This window comes from Sapajus apella, unplaced genomic scaffold (assembly GCF_009761245.1).
Source record: "Sapajus apella isolate SASKATOON/1434 unplaced genomic scaffold, GSC_monkey_1.0 scaffold69, whole genome shotgun sequence".
Lineage (NCBI taxonomy): Eukaryota > Metazoa > Chordata > Mammalia > Primates > Cebidae > Sapajus > Sapajus apella.
In genome coordinates this window covers 6,345,170-6,367,300 of record NW_022437009.1, presented here as the reverse complement: position 1 = coordinate 6,367,300, position 22,131 = coordinate 6,345,170, and the positions used below count along the sequence as shown (strand labels likewise).

Here is a 22,131-nt window from a genome sequence, read left to right as displayed (position 1 = left end):
ACCAACCCCAAATTATTCTTAGGATCTGGCAAGTCTGGGCAACTCTGGCCTGGAAATAGCACCTGAAAGAAAAGAACAAGTTGAGTTCTACCACTTTCCAGAGTTTATATACTGAGGCCCAGGTAAGTATGAGACCAAAGAACAGAAAAAAATAAAGCTGCCATGGAAGCAGGATACATAACGTCAACAGGAAAAGCACAGCCTTTAGTAAAATCAGAAGGTAAAGTGGGGAGGGGAGAAGGATGTGGCATCAAAGAGAAATATGTCTATTAAAAAAATAGTAGTTAGCTTTGCATAAAAATTTAATATACTTATAATATCTGTAAAATGTTAAACAATTATCTTTGAATATATATACTGCTGTCAATAAATATGTGTGTTTTTTTTTTTTTAGGGAAGGACAACACATTTAGTACATATGTAGTCCTTTAAATTAGAAACTCAACTTCACAGTTATCCTATATGAATTTCTGAATTAAGTAAGCTTAATTGTATCCCCAATACATATGGCTTTTACAAAGGACAGTTATAAATCTGTTACTAAATCAGGAGAACACCAAGCAAGAAATGTACCGTGTAGAAAGCCCTGTGTATGGGGGTTGAGGGGGGTTATTATTCCACAGAATTCACATTTCAGGAAGAAGCCTATTCGAGCTGACTTTTGAAAACACAGAAAGGAAAAAGCTAGCCAGCAATCTTCCTAACCTTGTGACTTGTGAACAGAAAGTCATTCCTACTTTAAAATATGTAGTGAAAAAACAGTGTGACTGGGTCTAAATGAGTAAAATGAGTAAAAAAAAAGAATCAAGCCTACCATTTTTATGTATGCCATTTTATTTTATAAAACCTTCTACTTAAAATGTTTCTCCTTTTATGTAACACACACTAATATGTAGAGTGCCTTAAGAGTTTCTCAGTTATTTCCAAAGCTATATACCACTCTACTAGTTCTACTCTTCATGAGTATTACCAATTTATTATAAAATATTAATTAGTCCAAGATCAGAGTGCATATAACAAGCTCATATAAGGCCTTGTCCCAACACACAATGAGGGAATAATATTTTTTTGTTTTTCTCTAAAACCGTACACACTAAAATTGTACACACCGATGCTACAGAACATTATCATTTTACAGAATAATAAAATAACATAAGAAATAAAACTACCTACAGTTAAAAAGCTTTTTCAGTGAAACCTCAAAATTATATATGAAAATTTTTTGAAAAAGATACTTAAAATATGCAGATTTGCCAATCTCCCCTCCCTCCAGCAAACACATAACACACACTCCTCTCCGGTATATCCTTGAATTACTTAGTTGCTAAAAGGTCTCAAATGGTAATATTGAAAACAATTCCCTTTTAACTTCACTATATTTTTAGTGTTTATTATTTGCATTTGCAATTTATGTATAGATTTTGAGACCTATCTATATAGGCTTGGTGGTCCATTTACTAGTAACATCAGCAAAACCAGAAAATGCAGTCTATAGACAGGGCTAGTGGCTTATGCCTGTAATCCAAACATGTTACAAGGCCAAGGCAGGAGAATTCCTTGACTCCAGGAGCTCATGACTAGCCTGGACAACACTGTGAGACTCTGGCTCTATAAAAAATTTAAAAATTAGCCAACTGTAGTAGTACACACCCACAGTCCTAGCTACTCTACTCAGGAGGCTGAGGCATTGGAAATACCACATGAAAGCAAAGAACAAGTTGAGTTCCACCACTTTTCAAAGTGTATGTACTGGGGCACTGTGGAGTAAGAAACAGTAGAAAGGACTACTAGAGCCTAGGGGTTCAAGGCATCAGTGAGCCATGATCACACTTCAGCCTGAGTCACAGAGTGAGACTCCATCAAAGAAAGGAAAGGAAGAAAGGAAGGGAAGGGAGGGAAAGAGGAAAGGGAGGGGGAGGGGAAAGGGAAAGGCAGGGGAAGGGGGGGGGAGGGGGGGGGGAGGAGGAAAGGGAAGGGGGGGGGGGGGGGGGGGAGGAGGAGGGGAAGAAGGAAGGGAAGGGAGGAAGAAAAAAAGGAAACTCAACTTTATAAAGTTATCCTGTATCAACTGCTGAGAGTTAAGTTTTTGAAACAAGGATCAGCTTACTGTTTCAATGGACATCATAAATTTTTCTGCTCTGGTGTTAGAACGTTTGAGTTTTCCAGACTGTTAAAAGAAAACCTTGTATGTGGATCCTAGCTTTAGCCACCACAATAATTTAAAAATATAAAAATAACAAGTTTTAATTTTTCTTGCACAAAACCTACATTTTACTTTCTCCTGCTTAGAGGAGCTGAGTTCTAAAGCTTCTAAACTTTAATGTGTACATGAATAACCTTTTAAAAATGCAGATTCTGATTCAGAAAATCTGGATAAGAGCCCCGTCTACATTCCTAGCAAGTTCCCTGGTGGTGCCAAATTCATACACAGAGCACACTTTGAGTAGCAACGTTCTAAAGAAAAGGCGTAATTTCCAAGAGTATTTAGATGTCCACTGTTTACAAAGCACTGATCTTGATAACGTCTCCAATTCAATTCCTAACTGAGAAACCTACCACTCTCCCATCCTTACTTACTGGATCCTTCATATGGATGAAATAAACACTTCATTCTTAAAATCTAGAAAACTTCTAATCTTCCTTCTGCCTTTTTTTTTGGTCTCTTTCCATGTTCTTCATACTTACTTGTGGGTGCATCACAAGATTCCCCTCTTAGTTTCATCTCTTTTCCAGCGCTATTGCTGTGTCCATTTTCTGCATCTCTGCATCTCCTGCATTAATGGATTCAACTTCTGTATCTCCAGCCTAAACACGTCTCTTAAACTTAGATCCACATATTCAGGTCCTAACAGTTTTTTTTTTTTTTTTTTTTTTGAGACTTGCTCTGTTGCCCAGGCTGGAGTGCAGTGGCGGGATCTCGTCTCACAGCAACCTCCACCTCCTGCGTTCAAGCAAGCCTCCTAAGCAGCTGGGATTACAGGCGCCCGCCACCATGTCCAGCTAATTTTTGAATTTTTAGTAGAGATGGGGTTCCACCACATTGACTAGGCTAGTCTTAAACTCCTGACCTCAAGTAATCCGTTCACCTAGGCCTCCCAAACTGCTGGGATTACAGGCGTGAGACACCATGCTCAACCTCCTAACAGTTATTTCTAACCGTATATTCCCATAGGCACCTTCAACTCAAAATATCTCAAACTGAACTCATCCACAGCCTCCAGTCCTAGAAACCAGCTTTTTCAACCCTGCACTGACTTTGACCAGCATCACCACCCACTCATTTGTCCAAACCACATCTGAAGATATACCTCTCTCTTACCAAGACTAGTTAAATCTCAACCTTCTAATTATTTCTCAAATTTCTTTCTTTACTCTCCAGTTTGGACATGGAGCATTTACGATCTGGTTACTATCATAACTAACTGGTATTCTTGCTTCCAATCTCATATCCTGTCCCCCATCCCATCCTCCACATCCTCCACACTATTATATAATTTTTGCAAACATAAATTGACAGCAAGCATTTCCCTATTAAAATTCACCAATGACTCCCAATTACCTTTAGGAAAAAGTACTACCTTTTTAAAAGCATATCATATAAGGCTCTTCACAATCTTGATTATGTCTCTCTTTCTCTGGTCTCAACTCCTCCCATCCCTTAACAGTCAGTGTATATTCTTGCCATGTCAACCTATTTGTAGCTCCCTCTAAGTGCAACATGCTCAAATGCCTCTGTGTATTTGCATAAGCTATTATTGCCTTAAAACGTTCTTACCAAGTTAAGTATTAACATGCTTTCAAGATTGTACTCAAGCATCACATGGCTTAAAACGCCTTCTCGAATTACCTCAAGTCTGCATTAGGTAACACCACAGACAGCATTCCCCCTATTATAGGGTTTTCCCTACGTGTACCTGTACTCCAATAGTACTCTGTATAATTGTTAATTTAATCATCTCCCCTACTAGACTGAGCTCATCAATTAATCCTTTTAAGAACACAGTGCCAGTACATGGTAAGTTCTCAGTGAGTGCTTGCTGAATAAGCTATCTTGAAATATAGTCATAAATAAGTATGATGGCTATATATTTAAACTATAAATAACTTCCAATAACTATGTCTCTAAGGCAATAAAAAATTTACGTGACTTTATTTATAGGGTGTTTTTTTTTTTTTTTTTTTGAGACAGAGTCTTGCTCTGGCGCCAGGTGCCAGGCTGGAATGTAGAAGGGCAATCTCAGCTCGCTGCAATCTCCGCCTCCTGAGTTCAACCAATTCTCCTGCCTCAGCCTCCCAAGAAGCTGGGACTACAGGTGCACACCACCATGTCCAGCTAATTTTTGTATTTTTTAGAAGAGACAGGGTTTCACCATGTTGGCCAGGATGGTCTCCACCTCTTGACCTCGTGATCCTCCCACCGTGGCCTATTTATACATTTAACAGAACTTCACAAAAAGTCAAAAGACTTCACATAAGTCCAAACTACCCTAAGTATTTGTTTAATTCCCAACGATCTAAAGAGATTTGTTAAAAATATTAGAACTAAAGCCTTTTGGATGCTGTTTCACACAGCGATAATTTCACTGACCACAGTGTTAAAAGCACTAATCTCTTCTCCATGGTAAAATGATGTGAACACTGCTCAGGTGGCCTGGGTTTCCATCTGGACTCTTCTACTTACTACCTATATGACCTTGGATAACAAACAATGAACATCTCCTAGCCTCAGTTTCTTCCATGGGAAACAGAGATAAAATTGCTTACCTACCTACCCACTAGGTTGTTTCAAATATTCAGATACGAACGTGAAAGCATTTCTATAAACCATGAAGTGCTAAATAAATTTGAACTATTGTGTTAACTTCCATTCCAACATCTGCTAAAGTAGCAAACTTAAAGTTTAGCAGGCTAATCCAACCTCCTATATCCACACCACACTCTTACTCTAACGACTGAAAATTCATAAATAAAATTAAGTTCCATGACCACCAGAGCACATAGTCTTCAATAATCTTATGTGGTTGAAGTGCTTAATATCTAATTTAATAATAATCTGACATGTTCTTCAAAAGTGTTTTTTTTTTTAATCTCGAAGTAAATATCAAGGTAAGTTGTTGGTACAGTCATTTAAATTTCAGCTCCATTTAAAAAAATTAATTGGAAGACAAAAATCAGCAGGGAATATTTCAAGATATTTTCTTTTGTTGACTACTTAGACTGGATACTATCAGCTGACATACAAATTTGATCCACTATTAACTAATATGAATGTTAAAAGTCACCCTTACAAAACTGGGGCTTTTTCCCCAAAAATTTCTGACTTATTTCTCAGAAATGCTTGTTGGTCTATCAAAAGAGAAAATTTGCTGCATTTTTCTAAACTAAAAAAAATGATAGAGCATGTTAATTTTGCTCTCAGCAATATCCTTCCTTGTTAAATACGGAACTTATGGAGATTATGAACTATATTAGGAGAAATGGTTTCAATCTCTTCTGCAATATTTATAAAAACAAGATTCCCTGACCTTCAAAGGGCAAAACTTAAAAAAAAAAAAAAAAAAAGAAAATCTACTACAAAAGTCAGCACTTCGGTACCTGATTGTGGTAACAATGCCAAAATCCAAGACGAAGCCCTTTATTGCACATGGTGTTCCAACATCTTGGGCAGCCCCATCTTGCGACCTCTCCACATTGGCTGCTCCTGCTCTCTCTACTGCAGAGAGAACTTCAATTAGAGAAATTCTGAAGCTCATAAATCTAAACTGGATACTCCCCTCATTGGAGGCAAAGACAATAAGACTCACTAAAAAGATTCAAGTTAGAGGAGGTTTCAAATAAATCTAAGTGGCTTAAAACCACTATAATTCAGGCAGCTGAGAGTCTTATTATGGCAACAATCTATTTACCTAAAAAAAAAAAAAAATCATAAGGGAAAAGAATAGCAGCAAATTACCAGACAGCCTGAAAAAACAGCACATATAATCATAAATGTTTAAAAAGTAAAAGTCTCTTCATCCAGATCCAGACAAAAGTAAAAACAAAAAAAGAAAAAAGAAAAGTAAGTCTCCACTAAAGTTGAATTTGTAATATGTACTACACAAACTTATAGCTGATATACGTAATATATACTGCACAAACTTCAATTCTTACGAGAAAAGCAAGTAAGAAAAAAACTAGGACAGATTATTAACTTTTAATGCCCTAAAATAACTTCACTGAAAAAAATGTTTGGTTAAAACCACTGGTTAAGAAGGAGACGTTTCCCTGCTGACTTAAGCCTAGCTGCCCAAGCAAGGCTTCAGAAAATGTCTTTACCTACAACAACGCCTAGGCAGAAGGAGCAGAGCCTCTGGCGGTCTTCCTAGTGACACTTCTAAGTCACATTGATAGGGTATATTTCTGGGATGGACTGCCAACAAGTTACTGAAAGAGTCATAAAAACTACAAAAACCTGGCAAATAAACAGGCCCATGCCCTCATGTGTTTTATTATGATATAAAAGCAAATCTTAACTGAAGTTATCCTGAGACCACCAGATCTCAATCACATCCTCCATACTAACATTACCGGATTTGTGAAAGACCAGATAAGCTTTCAAGCTAGTTTTCCATAAAGATTTGTAATGATGCATAACATGTATAAAGCAACCCTTCCAGCAAATGAGAAGCCCCACCCAAAGAACTTGGTAATTAAGACTTTTCAATTACAGGAACAGACAAACAATTGAAGCACCTTTATTACCATAAACTTGTTATCAAATGTGCTGGTATGTGCTATGCAACAGAATGAGGTTAATTCTGTTTAGAACTGTATTTACTAAATAATTTTTAACAATAATTTTTACCTTACCTGAGTGTGAAAATTTGAAATGGTGGTTGTTTCAATATCTTTCTTGCCCAGAATTTCCATTTTCACTGGAGTGTTGGGGAAATTAAAAGCAAAGTAGTCCAAGAAGTCTGGGAGATAAGCAGCCGCTCCATGCACTATTGCTAAAGCATAGTAAGCAGCATTTTTCTCATTTTCACTGAATGTCAAAGCAAGAAACTCCTCAGAAAATCTCTCCATCTCCATTGGAGACAAAAATGAGAGTTCATCCATGTAAGCATGAAGGACAAGAGCACCACCATTGGACTGGTGTTCCTCATGAATAAAGTTGCTAAATTTAGTACCTGTTTTTAAGAAATTTCTACGAATAGAATGTTCCTGGTGAGTCATGAAAGGTGTTTGTACTCCCTGGGGTACCCGATATTCTTGCATGCCCAAATTTAATCGGCACAGCTGTTCATCTTTCAGATACCTGAAGGACTCCTTATTAAGTCCTGAAGTGCTATTTATTTGTCCTTGGGTGAGAATTTCTTTACTGATGCGGGTCAGCCCAGCACAGACGGTTTGTACTTCCTTATTGTACATTTTAAGGCGTCTTCCACGCATGTCTTCTCGGTGTTTCTTTTTCTTTTTCTTCTTTATTTTCTTCACGACAAAATCATCAGCTCTCTGGGTTTTACCATTTTCATCTGGTGTTTCTGGCCACAATAATTAAAAAGAAGTTAGTTGGTAGGACTAGTGTCAACATACAAGCTTCTTAAGGTACTTGATCTCATTAAATATCCTACCTCGATTTCTCTGAATTTGCTACTACAACTTACGTGCTTAGAAAATGAATGAGACAGAGATCTTAAAATATAATAATATTCTGGATTGAAGAAAAGAATAAAAGAATTGAAGGCATCCATTTTTCAAAGCAGTTTTACTGACAACAGAGAAAAATCAGAAATAATTCACACATCCAAAAAAAAAAAAGAAAATGGTTAAACAAATTATGATATAGCAATGGTATGAAACATACGATAGCTAAATATGATAATTCCAAAATCATAACAACATAGATCCTTTTGTTCAGTAACCTTCATAAAATTTAAATTTAAGCTGGGCATATTTTGCTGTTGGTCTATGAATTACTATGATACATATAGGCAAATCAAAGGCAAATTAAGCCATGAGATATCATTTTTTCCTATCAAGATGGCAAAGTTTGTGGTTTCTGGTCATTCTCAACTACTGTTGCTGGAAGTATAAACTGGTACAACTTTCTGAAGGGCAATTTAGTGATACATGTCAAAAGTCTACAAACCACCATCACATGTGTATACCTATGTAACAAACCGGCACGTTCTGCACATCTACCCTAGAACTTAAAGTATAATTAAAAAAAGAAAATTCTAATCCTCAGACCCAGAAATTTCACTTCCAAGTAAATGTTACCTAAGAAAATAATTGAAGATTAGCAAGGCACGGTGGCTCACGCCTGTAATCCTAGCACTTTGGGAGGCTGAGACGGGCGGACTGCCTGAGCTCAGGAGTTCAAGACCAGCCTGGGCAACATGATGAAACCCCATCTCTACTAAAATACAAAAAATGAGCAGGGCGTGGCGGTGTGTGCCTGTAGTCCCAGCTACTCGGGAGGCTGAGGCAGAAGAACTGCTTGAACTGGGGAGGCAGAGGTTGCAGTGAGCCGAGATCACACCACTGTACTCCAGCCTGGGACAGCGCAAGACTCCATCTTAAAAAAAAAAAAAGAAAATAATTGAAGATTATATAAAGATATCCATGACAGCATTATCTAAAACAACAAAACAGGGAATGTTCTAAATGTCTAGTAACAGGGGACTGATCAAACTCTGATAGTTACATATTATAAAATGCTACCCGGCCACTATAAATTATATTATAGATGGAAAAACTGCCTGATAAATCAGAAGGTTACAAAATGTTTAGACTGTCATTCTTTCAGAAAGCCTTCTCCTCTTCCCCACCCAACCTGGATAGCTATTCCTGCCACACGATCCCTTGGTTTTGTATCCCCATCTTAGCACTTATACTCTGTGTTATTAACATTTAATTTTCCACCTCTCCCATGGACTGTCATCAATCTAAGGTCAGGGATGTATATCTTACTTTTCTTTCCTGAGCACTTAACACATGTACATTCTGATCCCATTTTTATATAAACATTCATTCATCCAAACATTTAAGAACCTACTAAGTGCTAGGTATGCTTCTGAGCACTAAGGCCATAGTGCTAAGGCCATACACAATCCCTAATCTCTTGGATCTTTTTCTCCTCCTTTTTGAGGAGTATGGAGTCTCGCTATGTTGCCCAGGCAGGTCTCAAACTCCTGGGCTCAAGCTATACTCCTGCCTCTACCTCTCTAAGTGCTAGGATTACAGGTATGAGCCATGGTTCCTGGCACCTCTTGGATCTTATGATCTAATTGTACAAGAAAAACAAAGTACCAGGTAATGATAAGTGGGATGCACAAAGTTTGAAGCTCTTTTTGGGAGGTAACATTTAGAATAATTCCTAAATAGTAAGACAAGTCAGGCATGTAAAGGTCTAGGAGAAAATATTCCAGAAAGAAGGAAAGGACCTGAAGAGATGAAAAAATCAGACTGATCTACAGATGCTTTACACACACACACACACACACACACACACACACACACACTCTTTCTCCTTCTCTCTCTCTCTCTCCACACAAACATACACAAGCACACACACATAGAAAAATATCTGGAGACTTTGGGAGGCTGAGGCAGGCAAATCACGAGGTCAAGAGATTGAGACCATCCTGGCCATCATGGTGAAACCCCGTCTCTACTACAAAACACAAAAATTAGACGGGTGTGGTGGCGCACGCCTGTTGTCCCAGCTACTCAGGAGGCTGAGGCAAGAGAACTGCTTGAACCTGGGAGGCAAAGGTTGCAGTGAGCCGAGATCATGCCACTGCACTCCAGCCTGGTGCCTGGTGACAGAGCGAGACTCTGTCTCAAAAAAAAAAAGAAAACTATCTGGGAAAACATATACCAAGCTATTAATGGTAGTTATCTATTGGTGGTAGAATTCTAAATGTCTAGCTTCTTTTCTGCTTAACTGAATTTTCTATTTTTCTACAATAAACATATTACTTTTATCATTTAAAAACTTATTTAATTTTTAAAGGATTATCATGGATTGACAAACTCAAAATAGAATGACATCTTTTGCTTACTGGTTGGAAAATATACTTAGCAAGAAACTTTCAGGATTAAATACGAGATACAGTCCTGTCTTGACCAACTTCTAGTTTGGCCTAGTACTTACTGTATAGAATTTACCCACCAAACAATTGTTTTTTTCTGACATAACTGAAGTAATTTAGAGTTAAGACAAATACTCCAATTAATCCTATTATTACATCTAGAAAAACAAGTTCAACAAATTTTAGAGTTAAGAATTTACTTCATATAATATGTAAATGAATGACAGTTCTAGTACTCTATATAAAATCACTCCAAGTCAACCAGATACTACGTTTATGAAACCTTCTAAAGAAAATACTTTAAAAAGCAAGTCAAAGATTTTACCAATGCCAAATAACTTCCACTGTCTTTCATATTTTCTAAGTATAATAAAATGAAAACCCTTTATTTGCAAATATCACTTGTAATTAAACTGTGATCAAATACCAAAATTTATATATAATCAAAATACAGTTAACCTGGCAAGAGAAAAAGTCATCTTTTATTCTATATACAACTAAATATTTGAGAATTAAACACTGAGTAATAATAATTTATACTTCTTACCAAATAAAGTTAATCTAAATACTTTCCCCAATATCAAATCAGTAATTTAGGCAATTCTCCCAAGCAACTAAATGTTAATGCCTTAAACATAAAGGTTAGACCAATTTAAAATATTCATCTAATTACCCTCTGCTATTAACATTTTAGCAACTTCACAGGAAAACAAGAAAATATCTCTGATCTTGTTATTTTAAGCTTCAGAAGAGGTATTTGGTATGCAGAAAATGAACTGCGACCTAGATCTGCCACTAAAATTAACACCAAGAAGAAACCGCATTTACTGTAACACATTTTCTATATTACTATCAGTTTTCCAGTGGTATTTTTAATATGACCAACTCTCTGTGGGTTTCACTTATATGAGTTTCACAAAATTCACTTACATGAAAACCATTCAATTAGTACAACGTGGCCCATCTCAGAAAAAAGAAAAAAAAGAACCAAAAAAAAAAGAAAAGAAAAAGGAAAAGGAAAAAAACCACGGTATAAAGAACCTTATATTGTAATCTCATAAATCAACATGATAAAAGTTTTAAATATGAAAAAAATTTCAATCTATCTTCTCACTAATCCTGCTTTTCAACTTTTTTTTTTGAGATGGAGTCTTGCTCTGTTGCCAGGCTGGAGCACAGTGGCGCAATCTCGGCTCACTGCAACCTCTGCCTCCTGGGTTCAAGCGATTCTTCGGCCTCAGCCTCCCAAGTAGCTGGGACTACAGGCGCGTGCCAAACGCCCAGCTAATTTTTGTATTTTTAGTAGAGACGGGGTTTCACCATGTTGGCCAGGATGGTCTCAATCTCTTGACCTCGTGATCCACCTGCCTCGGCCTCCCAAAGTGCTGGGATTACAGGCGTGAGCCACCGCGCCCGACCTCAACTTTTTTTTTTTTTCTGTAAATTTTTGGGCGGGGGCTCCCTGTCACCCAGGCTGGAGTGCAGTGGCGCGATCTTGGCTCACTCCAGCCTCTGCCTCCCAGGTTGGGTTCCAGCAAGTCTCCTGCCTCAGCCTCCGGAGTAGCTAAGGCTACAGGCGTGCTCCACTACACACGGCTAATGTTTTGTATTTTTAGTAGAGACATGGTTTCACCATGTTGGTCAGGCTGGTCTCAAACTCCTGACCTCAAACAATTTGCCTGCCTCAGCCTCCCAAAGTACTGGGATTACAGGCATGTGCCATCGTGCCCAGACTCAGCTTTTGACTTTTATCTATCTAACTTAGGCTAAGATACAGAAAGTTGGACTTTGTTTATAGAGAAATTTAAGACTACTCATTTCATTCTGGCTAACAAATCTCCATGAATAAACAAAATGTATTACTGAATTATTATGATGGCAACTAACTGAAAATGGCATATGTAGATTATTATCAAATGCTTGCCACTGTTGATTTATGAGAAAAATAACAATTGCCTAGCCTTGAATTCAAAACGTTATTTAAAAGTCAATGTCCAAAGTCTTCACAACCTTTCTATTTATGGTTTAAGCTTTCCAACAGAGAATCTATTCAGCACATTTTTAGTATTTCCCATAGCATAAAAAGCTAAAATTTATTGACTGCAGTTCTTTATAGAAAAAGAGCCAACCTACACTATAACTGTGATTAAGAAAAGCTCTTGGGGCCGGGCGCGGTGGCTCAAGCCTGTAATCCCAGCACTGTGGGAGGCCGAGGCGGGTGGATCACGAGGTCAAGAGATCGAGACCATCCTGGTCAACATGGTGAAACCCCGTCTCTACTAAAACTACAAAAAATTAGCTGGGCATGGTGGCGCGTGCCTATAATCCCAGCGACTCAGGAGGCTGGGGCAGGAGAATTGCCTGAACCCGGGAGGCGGAGGTTGCGGTGAGCCGAGATCACGCCATTGCACTCCAGCCTGGGTAACAAGAGCGAAACTCCGTCTCAAAAAAAAAAAAAAGCTCTTATATATCGAACTGTGTGATTAAATATAAGGAGAATATAAATACATAATTCTACAGAGGAAGATACATTCACCTAAGAAACAAATTGCTGGCTGTCTTTAAAAAGGTCATTATTAATATATGACATTATTCATAAGATCCTCATATGTGCTATTACTACCAATATTATCAACTATTGTCATCTAATTTCATACCTTTGAAAGTTTTCACTGATACAAAAAAATAGCTTTCCACAGTATTAAGTTCTTTTTTTGTTTTTTTATGGGGTTTTACTCTCGACCAGGCTGGAGGGCAGTGCTGCAATCTGGGCTCACTGCAACCTCTGCCTCCCAAGTTCATGCCATTCTCCATCAGCCTCCCAAGTAACTACAGGCGCACATCACCATGCTCAGCTAATTCTTTTATCTTTTGGTACAGACAGGGTTTCACTGTGTTGGCCAGGCTGGTCTCAAACTCCTGACCTCAAGTGATCTATCTGCCTCAATCTCCCAAAGTACTGGAACTATAGGCAGGAGCTACCATGCCTGGCCTACAAAACGTAAGGTCTTAACAGTAATTAATTCTTACACTCAAATTATGGCTTAGAGCTGGGAAAAAAAAAGTAGTATCTTCAATTCCTAAAAATCATGGTAGATGAACAAAAGCAAAACAAGTGTAATTGCTTTCATCTTATTATTCAAGATTTTTTAAAGGGCTAAAGCTGTTTTCTGAAAATAAACTTTTTTCAGTCTTCTTGAGAGTTCTTCCAGTGCTATATACATACCTGACTAAAAAGAAAAAACAAAACACTACTCATTTTGAAAACCAAACATTTGTGAATCATTGTATGTTTTTAACACTGCCTTATTTTACCTACCATCTCTCTATATTATGGTGTTTTAAGAGCACTGTCTAGGTTTAAATCCCTGTTCTATCGCTTTCTAGAAGTATAACATTTTTTTCCCTAAACTTTACCATTTTTTTAAAGAGCAGTTTCAGATTCCTAGAACTATAACCACATCCGGCTCCCACAAATGCAGTCTCCCTGATTATCACCTCCAGCCAGAGTGGAATGTTTGTTACAACTGATGTGTCTACACTGACACATCATTATCCGCCCACGGTCCCTGGTTTACATTCAGGTTCATTCTTGGTACTGTATATACTGTGGATTTGGATAAATGTATGACATGTATCCACCATTAATTAAATGGCATAAAGAGTAGCTTTCCTGTCCTATAAAATGCTCTGTGCTCTGCCTATTCATGCATCCCTCTCCAAAACCCTAGGAACCACTGATCTTTTAACTTTCTCCATAGTTTTGCTTTTCCAGAGTGTCATACAATTAGAATCATACAATATGCTGCCTTTTCAGAATGGCTTCTTTCCCTTAGTAATATGCACTTAAGGTTCCTCCATGTCTTTTTATGGCTTGATAGCTCCTTTCTTTTTAACACTGAATAATATTCTACCGTCTGGATGTACCACAGTTAATCCATTTATCTACTGAAGGACATTTTGATTGCTTCCCAGTTTTGGCAATTACAAATAAACCTGTTATAAACACCTATCCACAGGTTTTTGTGGGGACATAAATGTTCAGCTCCTCTGGGTAAATATCAGAGTATGACTACTAGATCTGTTAAGAAGCTGCCAAACTGTCTTCCAAAGTGGCTATATCATTTTGCATTCCCAACAATAATGACTGAGACAGCATAACTTTTTGCAAGTTAATTTCTTTGCACTGCTTCTCAATAGTAAAACTGGAGGAAAAAACAGTGTCTTGTCATAAAATTAGTATGCAAGGTACATGAAAAATGCATGTAAGTACTTATAATAGTACTAGAACAAACACAATACATGTTAACTACTAATTATTGCCAAAAACAGTTGAATTATAGAGGCAGTAGAGTGTACTATTTAAGATAATAACAAGTGCTACAGTTAGATAGACCTAGGTCAATATCCCAGCTCTATTGTTTACTAAGGTCTCTGGGTAAGCTCATAAGTCTCTTTAACCTCAATTTTCTCATCTTGAAATGTTATTAAGTCCAGGTGCAGTGGCTCATGTCTGTAATTCCAGCACTTTGGGAGACTGAGGCAGGAAGATTGCTAGAGTCCAGGAATCCAAGACCAGCCTGGGCAATACAGCAAGGCCCATCTTTACAAAAATTAAAATAAAAAAATTAGCTGGGCTTGTAAGTGCATGTCTGTAGTCCTAGCTACAGGAGGGAGCTAGGCTTAGCTACAGGCTGAGGTGGGAGGATTGCTTGGGCCTAGGAGTTCAAGTTACAGTGAGCTATAATCACTCCACTCCACTGCAGCCTGCGCGGCAGAGTGAGACCCTGTCTCAGGAAGCAGGGGGAAGGTATTAATTTTTTTTTTTTTTTTTTTTTTGAGACGGAGTTTCACTCTTGTTACCCAGGCTGGAGTGCAATGGCGCGATCTTGGCTCACTGCAACCTCCGCCTCCCGGGTTTAGGCAATTCTCCTGCCTCAGCCTCCTGAGTAGCTGGGATTACAGGCACGTGCCACCATGCCCAGCTAATTTTTTGTAGTTTTAGTAGAGACGGGGTTTCACCATGTTGACCAGGATGGTCTCGATCTCTTGACCTCGTGATCCACCCATCTCGGCCTCCCAAAGTGCTGGGATTACAGGCGTGAGCCACTGCGCCCGGCCTGGAAGGTATTAATACTACAGTCTATCTCATAATTATTTTAAGGATTAAATGAAACAATGAATATAATCACAATATTTGACACATCTTGATTATCAAGAGAAACACATAAAAAAGATCTCTGGAAGAGGAAAGAAACCTTATTTACCAAGTGTCTAATAGGCACCACAAATGTTACCTCATTTTAATCCTCAAACAAACCAATGAAGTACAGAGAAAGAAACAGAACCTGAAACAAGATATATAATTTATATTAGATCACAAAGCTAGTAGACAACAGACAAGATTCAAACTTTTCACCTATCTGACTGCAAAACTCAAACTCTTCCAACATACTGCCCACTACACTCTCTTCTTTTCTGCCTCCACTATCAGACATCTCCCTGCAACACTCCCATTAGATGATCAACTAAGATTATCTGGTTACAATTAATGGTCCTGAGGTAGCTTGGAAGAAAGGGAGTATTACTTAAGCAAATATTTTACTTAGTGCCCATTCCAAAATTTGTGATGCCCTTAAATATGTGTTTGCCTCTCTCTGGGTGAGTAGGGAAAAATATTAGTCCCTACAGTTGTTGTTCTGATAAATAAGATTATTTATTTCAATTCCCTTATAATCCCAATAATTCTCCATTTCTGACATCAAAAACAAGTGTTTCTGGACTTAAAATTCCTGCTTTTTGACCTAAGAGAAAATTTCCTTTAAATGTCTGGCTCAGGAACACTTAAACTCTGTGATAGCAGCTAGGCAAGTGGCCAAAAGTGAAAAAAAAAAAAAATGAGAAAGCAAAGATGACTCACAAGGGCATACATACGAGCAATCCCGTCACATAATGACATTGGAGAAGAGAGCCTACAGGGGCTGTCTTTCCTTTCTTTTCAACAAAATATTAAAATCATGAATTTACTAACCAATAATAATTAAAAAGGAGCATTACTTCTTTTGTTGGTTTTTTGAGGAAGCATATTTGTCCTATGTTTTCATGAGCAATAAGAAAGAGAGAAAAAAAAACCTAAGATTTCACAAGACATAGGTAACTACCAGTTTAGACTCAAGACTACTGCCTGTATGAAAGAAAAACAACATTTAAATATCTCTTTGTTAAATAATTAACCCCAGTGTGCGTAGCAGATAGATAGGTCAACTGGTCCATAAGTGAAAAAAACTGAGTTCTATATTCAGTTCTATCACTGACTAGAAAATGTTAAGTATTTTACGTCACTGCTCTGAAAATCATTTTGCTTTCTGTTTTACAGATGAACAAGTTTACCCTAGCAATTACAGATTAAATTTTTGTTTCAACTATTTATGAACAACTCCAAATGTCTGAGATTGTAATAATTTATAATTAGCCTCCAAATGAATTCGGATTAAATACTGTTGGACTGCTCTGCAGGAAGGAACATGTCTCTTAAGTGAACTCAAGAGTGACAAACTTTTTCTGTAAAAGGCCAAATAGTAGGATTTGCAGGTCTTATGGTCTCTGTCCCAACTACTCTATTCTGCTACCGTAGGGCAAAAACTACCATAGACAGCATGTATGAATGAACAGAGCGGCTGAGCCAGGCGGATCGCCTGAGGTCAGGAGTTCAAGACCAGCCTGGCCAACATGATGAAACCCCATCTCTACTAAAAATACAAAATTAGCTGGGCATCACGTGATGGTGGGTGCCTGTAATCCCAGCTACTTGGGAGGCTAAGGCATGAGAATCTCATGAACCCAGGAGGTGGAGGTTACACTGAGCTGAGATTGCGCCACTAAACTCCAGCCTGGGCCACAGAGTGAGACTTTGTCTTAAAAAAAAAAAAAAATTGTACATTACAGGTTGTACTCATTTTGAAAAAAAGTACAAAAGCAATTCAATGGAAGAAGATTAACCTTTTCAACAAAAGGTGCTAGAGCAAATGGATATCCGTAGGCAAGAATTTAAAAAGTTACCTAAACCTCAAACCTGTACAAAATTAACTCAAATAGATGACAGATTTAAATATAAAAGTTAAAATTATAAAACTTTTAGGAGAAAACCTTTGGGATGTAGGACTTGGTATGTTAGATATGATGCCAAATATGATCCATTAAAGAAAAAAATCTTAGTAAATTGGCTATCAAGAAAATTTAAAACTTTTGCTATGTGAAGTATCCCACTGAGAAGATAGAAATGACTAGGCACAGTGGCTCCTGTCTGTAATCCCAACACTATGGTAGGCCAAGGCAGGAGGCTCACTTGAGCCCAGGAGTTAGAGACCAGCCTGGCCAAACCCTGTCTCTGTCAAAAAAAAGAAAAAAAAAAGAAAAGAAAAGAAAAATTAGCCAGGTGTGGTGGTGCATACTTATAGTCTCAGCTACTCAGGAGGTTGAGGTGGGAGGATCACTTGAGCCCCAGAGGTGGAGGCTAGAGTGAGCCATGATCACATTACTACGCTCTCCAGCCTGGATAACAGAGTGAGACCCTCCGGAGAAAACAAAAACAAAAACAAACAGGCTGGGCGTGGTGGTCCACGCCTGTAATTCCAGCACTTTGGGAGACCAAGGCAGGCAGATCACCTAAGGTCAGGAGTTCAAGACCAACATGGCGAAACCCTGTCTCTACTAAAAATATAAAAATTAATCGAGCATGGTGGCAAACACCTGTAATCCCAGCTACTTGGGAGGCTGAGACAGGAGAATCAAACCCGGGAAGTGGAGGTTACAGTGAGCCAGGATTGTGTCAGTGCACTCCAGCCTGGCCGACGAAGTGAGAATTCATCACAAAAAAAAACAAAAACAAACAAACAAACAAAAAAACCAAGCAAACAAACTAAAAGGATGAAAAGACAAGCAACAGGCTGGGAGAAAATACATGCAAACCATACAAAGAAGCTGTACCTGTGATCTACAAAAAATTATCAAAACTCGACATTAAAAAACATACAATTCAAGGGCCAGGCACAGTGGCTCACGCCTGTAATCTCAGCACTCTGGAAGGCCAAGGCAGGTAGATCGCCTGAAGTCAGGAGTTCAAGACTTGCCTGGTCAACATAGTGAGACCCTGCCTCTACTAAAAATACAAAAAATTAGCTGGACGTGGTGGCAGGCACCTGTAATCCCAGCGACTCGGGAGTCAGAGGCAGGAGAATCGCTTGAACCCTGGAGGTGGAGGTTGCAATGAGCCGAGATCTCACCATTGCACTCCAGCCTGGGCAACAAGAGGGAAACTCCATCTCAAAAAAAAAAATTATACACACACACGCACATACTTCAACTACAAAATAGGCAAAAGGTATAAAAAGACATTTTGCTGACCAGGATATATAGATGGCAAATGATGATATGAAAAGATGTGTAAAATCACTAGCCATTTGGGAAACGTAAATTAAGATCATGATGATACATCACTACCCATCTATTAAAATAGCTAAAATAAAAATAGTGAAAATACCAGATACTATTGCTGACAGGAATGTAAAATGGTACAGACATTCCAGAAAATATTTTAGCAATATCTTAAAAAAACAAACGAACAAACAAAATAAACATACACAGTCATTCTTGATATCCATGGAGGATTGGTTCCAGAGCCTCCCAGGACACTAAAATCCAAGGATGATCAACTCCCTGATACAAAATGCCATACTAACTGCTTATAACCTATGCACATCCTCCCCTATACTTTAAATTATCTCCAGATGATTTTATACATAATACAATGTAAATGCTATATAAATAGTTGTTATACTGTATTGTTTAGGGAACAGTAACAAGAAAAAAGTCCATACAAGTACAGTACAATTTTTTTTTTAATATTTTCAATTTCAGGTTGGCTGAATCCATGGATGTGGCTTACCATATGACCAAAGAAATGAAAAGTTGCATGCACACAAAAACCTAAACATCAATGTTTATAGAAGCTTTATCTATAAATGGACAAAACCAGAAATAACCAAAACGTTCTTTCTATAGGGCAATGATTTAATAGATGAACCATGGGACTTCCATACCATGGAACACTATAAAGCAACGTAATAGAGGGATGGATCTCAGGGACATCATGCTGAGTGAAAAAGGGCAATCTCCAAAGATCACATACTGTATAATTTCATGTATATAATAGTCTCAAAATGACAAAATTACAGAGATGAAAAACAGATTAGTGGTTGCCAGGGGACAGGGATGGTAGAGAGACAGAGGCCATAATTTGTGGTGGTGGAATAATTCTTTATGTGGATTGCAGTGGTGGTTACGCTAATCTACATATGATAAAATGGCACAAAGCTACATATACATTGTACCAATGTCAATTTCCTGGTGTTGGTATTATACAATAGTTATGTAACACGTAACCACTGAAGGAAACTGGTAAAAGGTAAGGACTCTACTATGTTTGCAATTTCCTGTGAATCACTAATTACCCCAGAACAGTTAAAATAGTTTTCAGAAATCTGAGAATAAGCTAAGGAAGTACATAGCCTTGTAAGTAACAAGAATCTGCCCACTCTTCTTATTAATGTTAGAGTTGTTTCAAGGACCAAGCATAATAAAACATTAAATGCTGGTTTTAGCTAAGTGCCTACAATGAGCCAGGCACTGTTGTAAGTACTTTCACACAATGTCCTGTTTAATCCACGTAACAACCTTATAAATGAAATTCCACAACCCCATTTTACAGGTAGCAAAAGTGTGGTTGAAAGAGGTTAAAGCAATTTGTTCAGGGTCACACAGTAAGTGTTAGAGCCATGATTTAAACTCACATTAATACCAGAGGCATGCCTCTTGCATACCACTGTAACAATAAAGATGTTCAGAGGATAAAAAAAGGTATCAAACTATGTGCAAAGGCCTGGATTAAGCAAAGTTAAACCAGTTTATTTTCTGTAGGGTTTTCAAAGCTTTTTAAATGCTAGTTCATGTTACATACGTAAAAGGCTAGAGTATACAGTTTTTCTCAAATGTATTTGACCAAAAAAACTCTTTTTCCCCAAAAATCTAGTTTGGGTATATAATCCAAGAATCTTTCGGCCAAAAGTTAAAATGTTTAAATGGATTTATCTTAACCCACTTCTCTTCTTCACATATTGGCAAACTACAAATATTTAGAGTGGTGTTGTCCAATGTGGTAGCCACTAGCCATATGTGACTAATTATACATTAATTAGAATTAAATAAAATCAAAATTTCAGTTCCTCAATCATGTCACATTACAAGTCTGTTCAAGAACCACATATGGCTACCATATCGGTCAGCACAAATACAGAAAATTTCCATCACCTGAGAAAGTTCTGTCAGTCAGCATTGGGTCAGAAGCTTGTTTTTTTAAAGAACATGGGACCTGTACCATCTTCAGAGAAGCACGTTGTAAATTATTACACATGTTATTGCCTCTATCCCCCCCATAAAACTGGGCTAGGTCAGAGATCCTTGATGATCTAAAGCTACTGCAATGTCAAAGCAGAGGGAAAAGGTAAACAAAGGAGTGGAAAAAATGAATAGCAGGAAGAGAAGCTTGAAGCCAGATTCAGGAGTCTGGGTTCTACTCCATTATGCCAATAATTTTTTTTTTAAACTTAATTTTGTTTTCATTTGGTGCTAATTTAACTGTGATTAAACAGGCCTCTTTACTACTTTGGGCCTCAGTTTCCTTTTCTACAATACAAATTTAAGCCATACGATCACTGATTCCCTCTAGTTCTGTACAGTTAAAACACACATACACAATGAGAAAGCAGGGAATACAGGTAAAAATAGAAAGATCATCGAATATTGGTAGTGGAAACTGGCAATCCTGTCATCTTACCACAAGTTCTATTCCCCAGGACAAGATTTGGATACCACCAAATGAATAAAAATTTAATGCTAGTCAATGCTTATTGAGCAATTATTTGCAAACAGCACCAAAAAAAAAAAAAAAAAAAAAATTAGCCTTAAGACCAAATATGTGGAAGGAATGCAAGGAAAGACTGGTTCATTAACATGTAATAACCCAACTGGTCCAGTACTAAAAAACAAAGAAGTATTTTAAATCTTCCTGAGGGAAAATAACTAGCAAATTATATAAAATAATATACAAAGTACAAACATATGGCATAATAATAGCATCAAATTTCTTCAACAAATAAAATAAATTCTACAGGTACTTGGGAACAGGAAGACGCCAATTTTGGCCAATCTAATTTTTCTAGAACCCACACTTTATTGGATACTCTTACATTTTCTAGTTATATATTCTTGAGGGCTATTGGAATTAACAGATTCATAAATTGTGCTGGACAGAATAAAATGCAACCGGAATTTCGGCCTCTTACTGCACACCCACTTTTCAGATGCACTGTTGGTCCTATTTCCTCGTATCAAAGGGTACAGAAAACCTTCCACATGCCTATTCTAACAATTGAAATAGCTAATATGAAACCTTTAAAATGATTTTTACCTCTAGATTAAAAAGAACCAAGGTAAACTGCGTTTGGTATTTTACTTTGCAGAAGGTAAGTCAACCAGTGAGTCGTGTAACCTTTACATGAATTCCCTCCTGAAAGACTGGAATCATACCCGTGACTATTCTGGAGTAAGGGAGAGCAGACACTAAAGCTTTCCAGCAAGCAAAACAAGGAGAAGGGATTTTAGCAACATGCCTTTACTTTGGAAAGACATTTTTTAGTACCCCACCTACTAATCTAAGGCGGCGCGGAAACCTTGCAGAATTTGAAAACAAATGGTGAGAAGCTCCGGGGGACTGGTAAAGGGGTTAGTAACTGACAGCTCGGCCTCGGAGCGAGAAGCCTCAAGTAGTTAGATCAAACTGTGTCAACGATCTGAAATCCAGGGTCCACCCTAGTGGGCTTAGAGAAGTAGAGCAGCAGGAGGTAAGCAGGGCTTTGGCGTGTTTCAGTCCTAAAGATGCGGGATATCGGAACTGAGAGAGACCTAGAACCCAAGCCGGGCAGTTTGCCTGCTCTCA

The 22,131-nt window shown here is 37.9% G+C and overlaps 1 protein-coding gene and 1 long non-coding RNA gene across 2 annotated transcripts in view; both read right to left on the bottom strand.

Annotated features, from left to right (window-relative positions):
• Positions 1–22,131, bottom strand: part of RSBN1 (round spermatid basic protein 1) — a 47,814-nt gene that overhangs the window by 24,834 nt on the left and 849 nt on the right. The window contains exon 2 of the mRNA XM_032249708.1: positions 6,850–7,523. Within this exon, the coding sequence (XP_032105599.1) occupies positions 6,850–7,523 (674 nt within the window). The remainder of the gene's footprint in view (positions 1–6,849; positions 7,524–22,131) is intronic.
• On the bottom strand, positions 8,517–22,126 carry LOC116531069. Its single transcript, XR_004260247.1, has 3 exons — positions 18,437–22,126; positions 17,995–17,997; positions 8,517–9,505 (listed from the first exon to the last, which is right to left on the bottom strand). It is a non-coding gene; the product is annotated as an uncharacterized LOC116531069 (long non-coding RNA).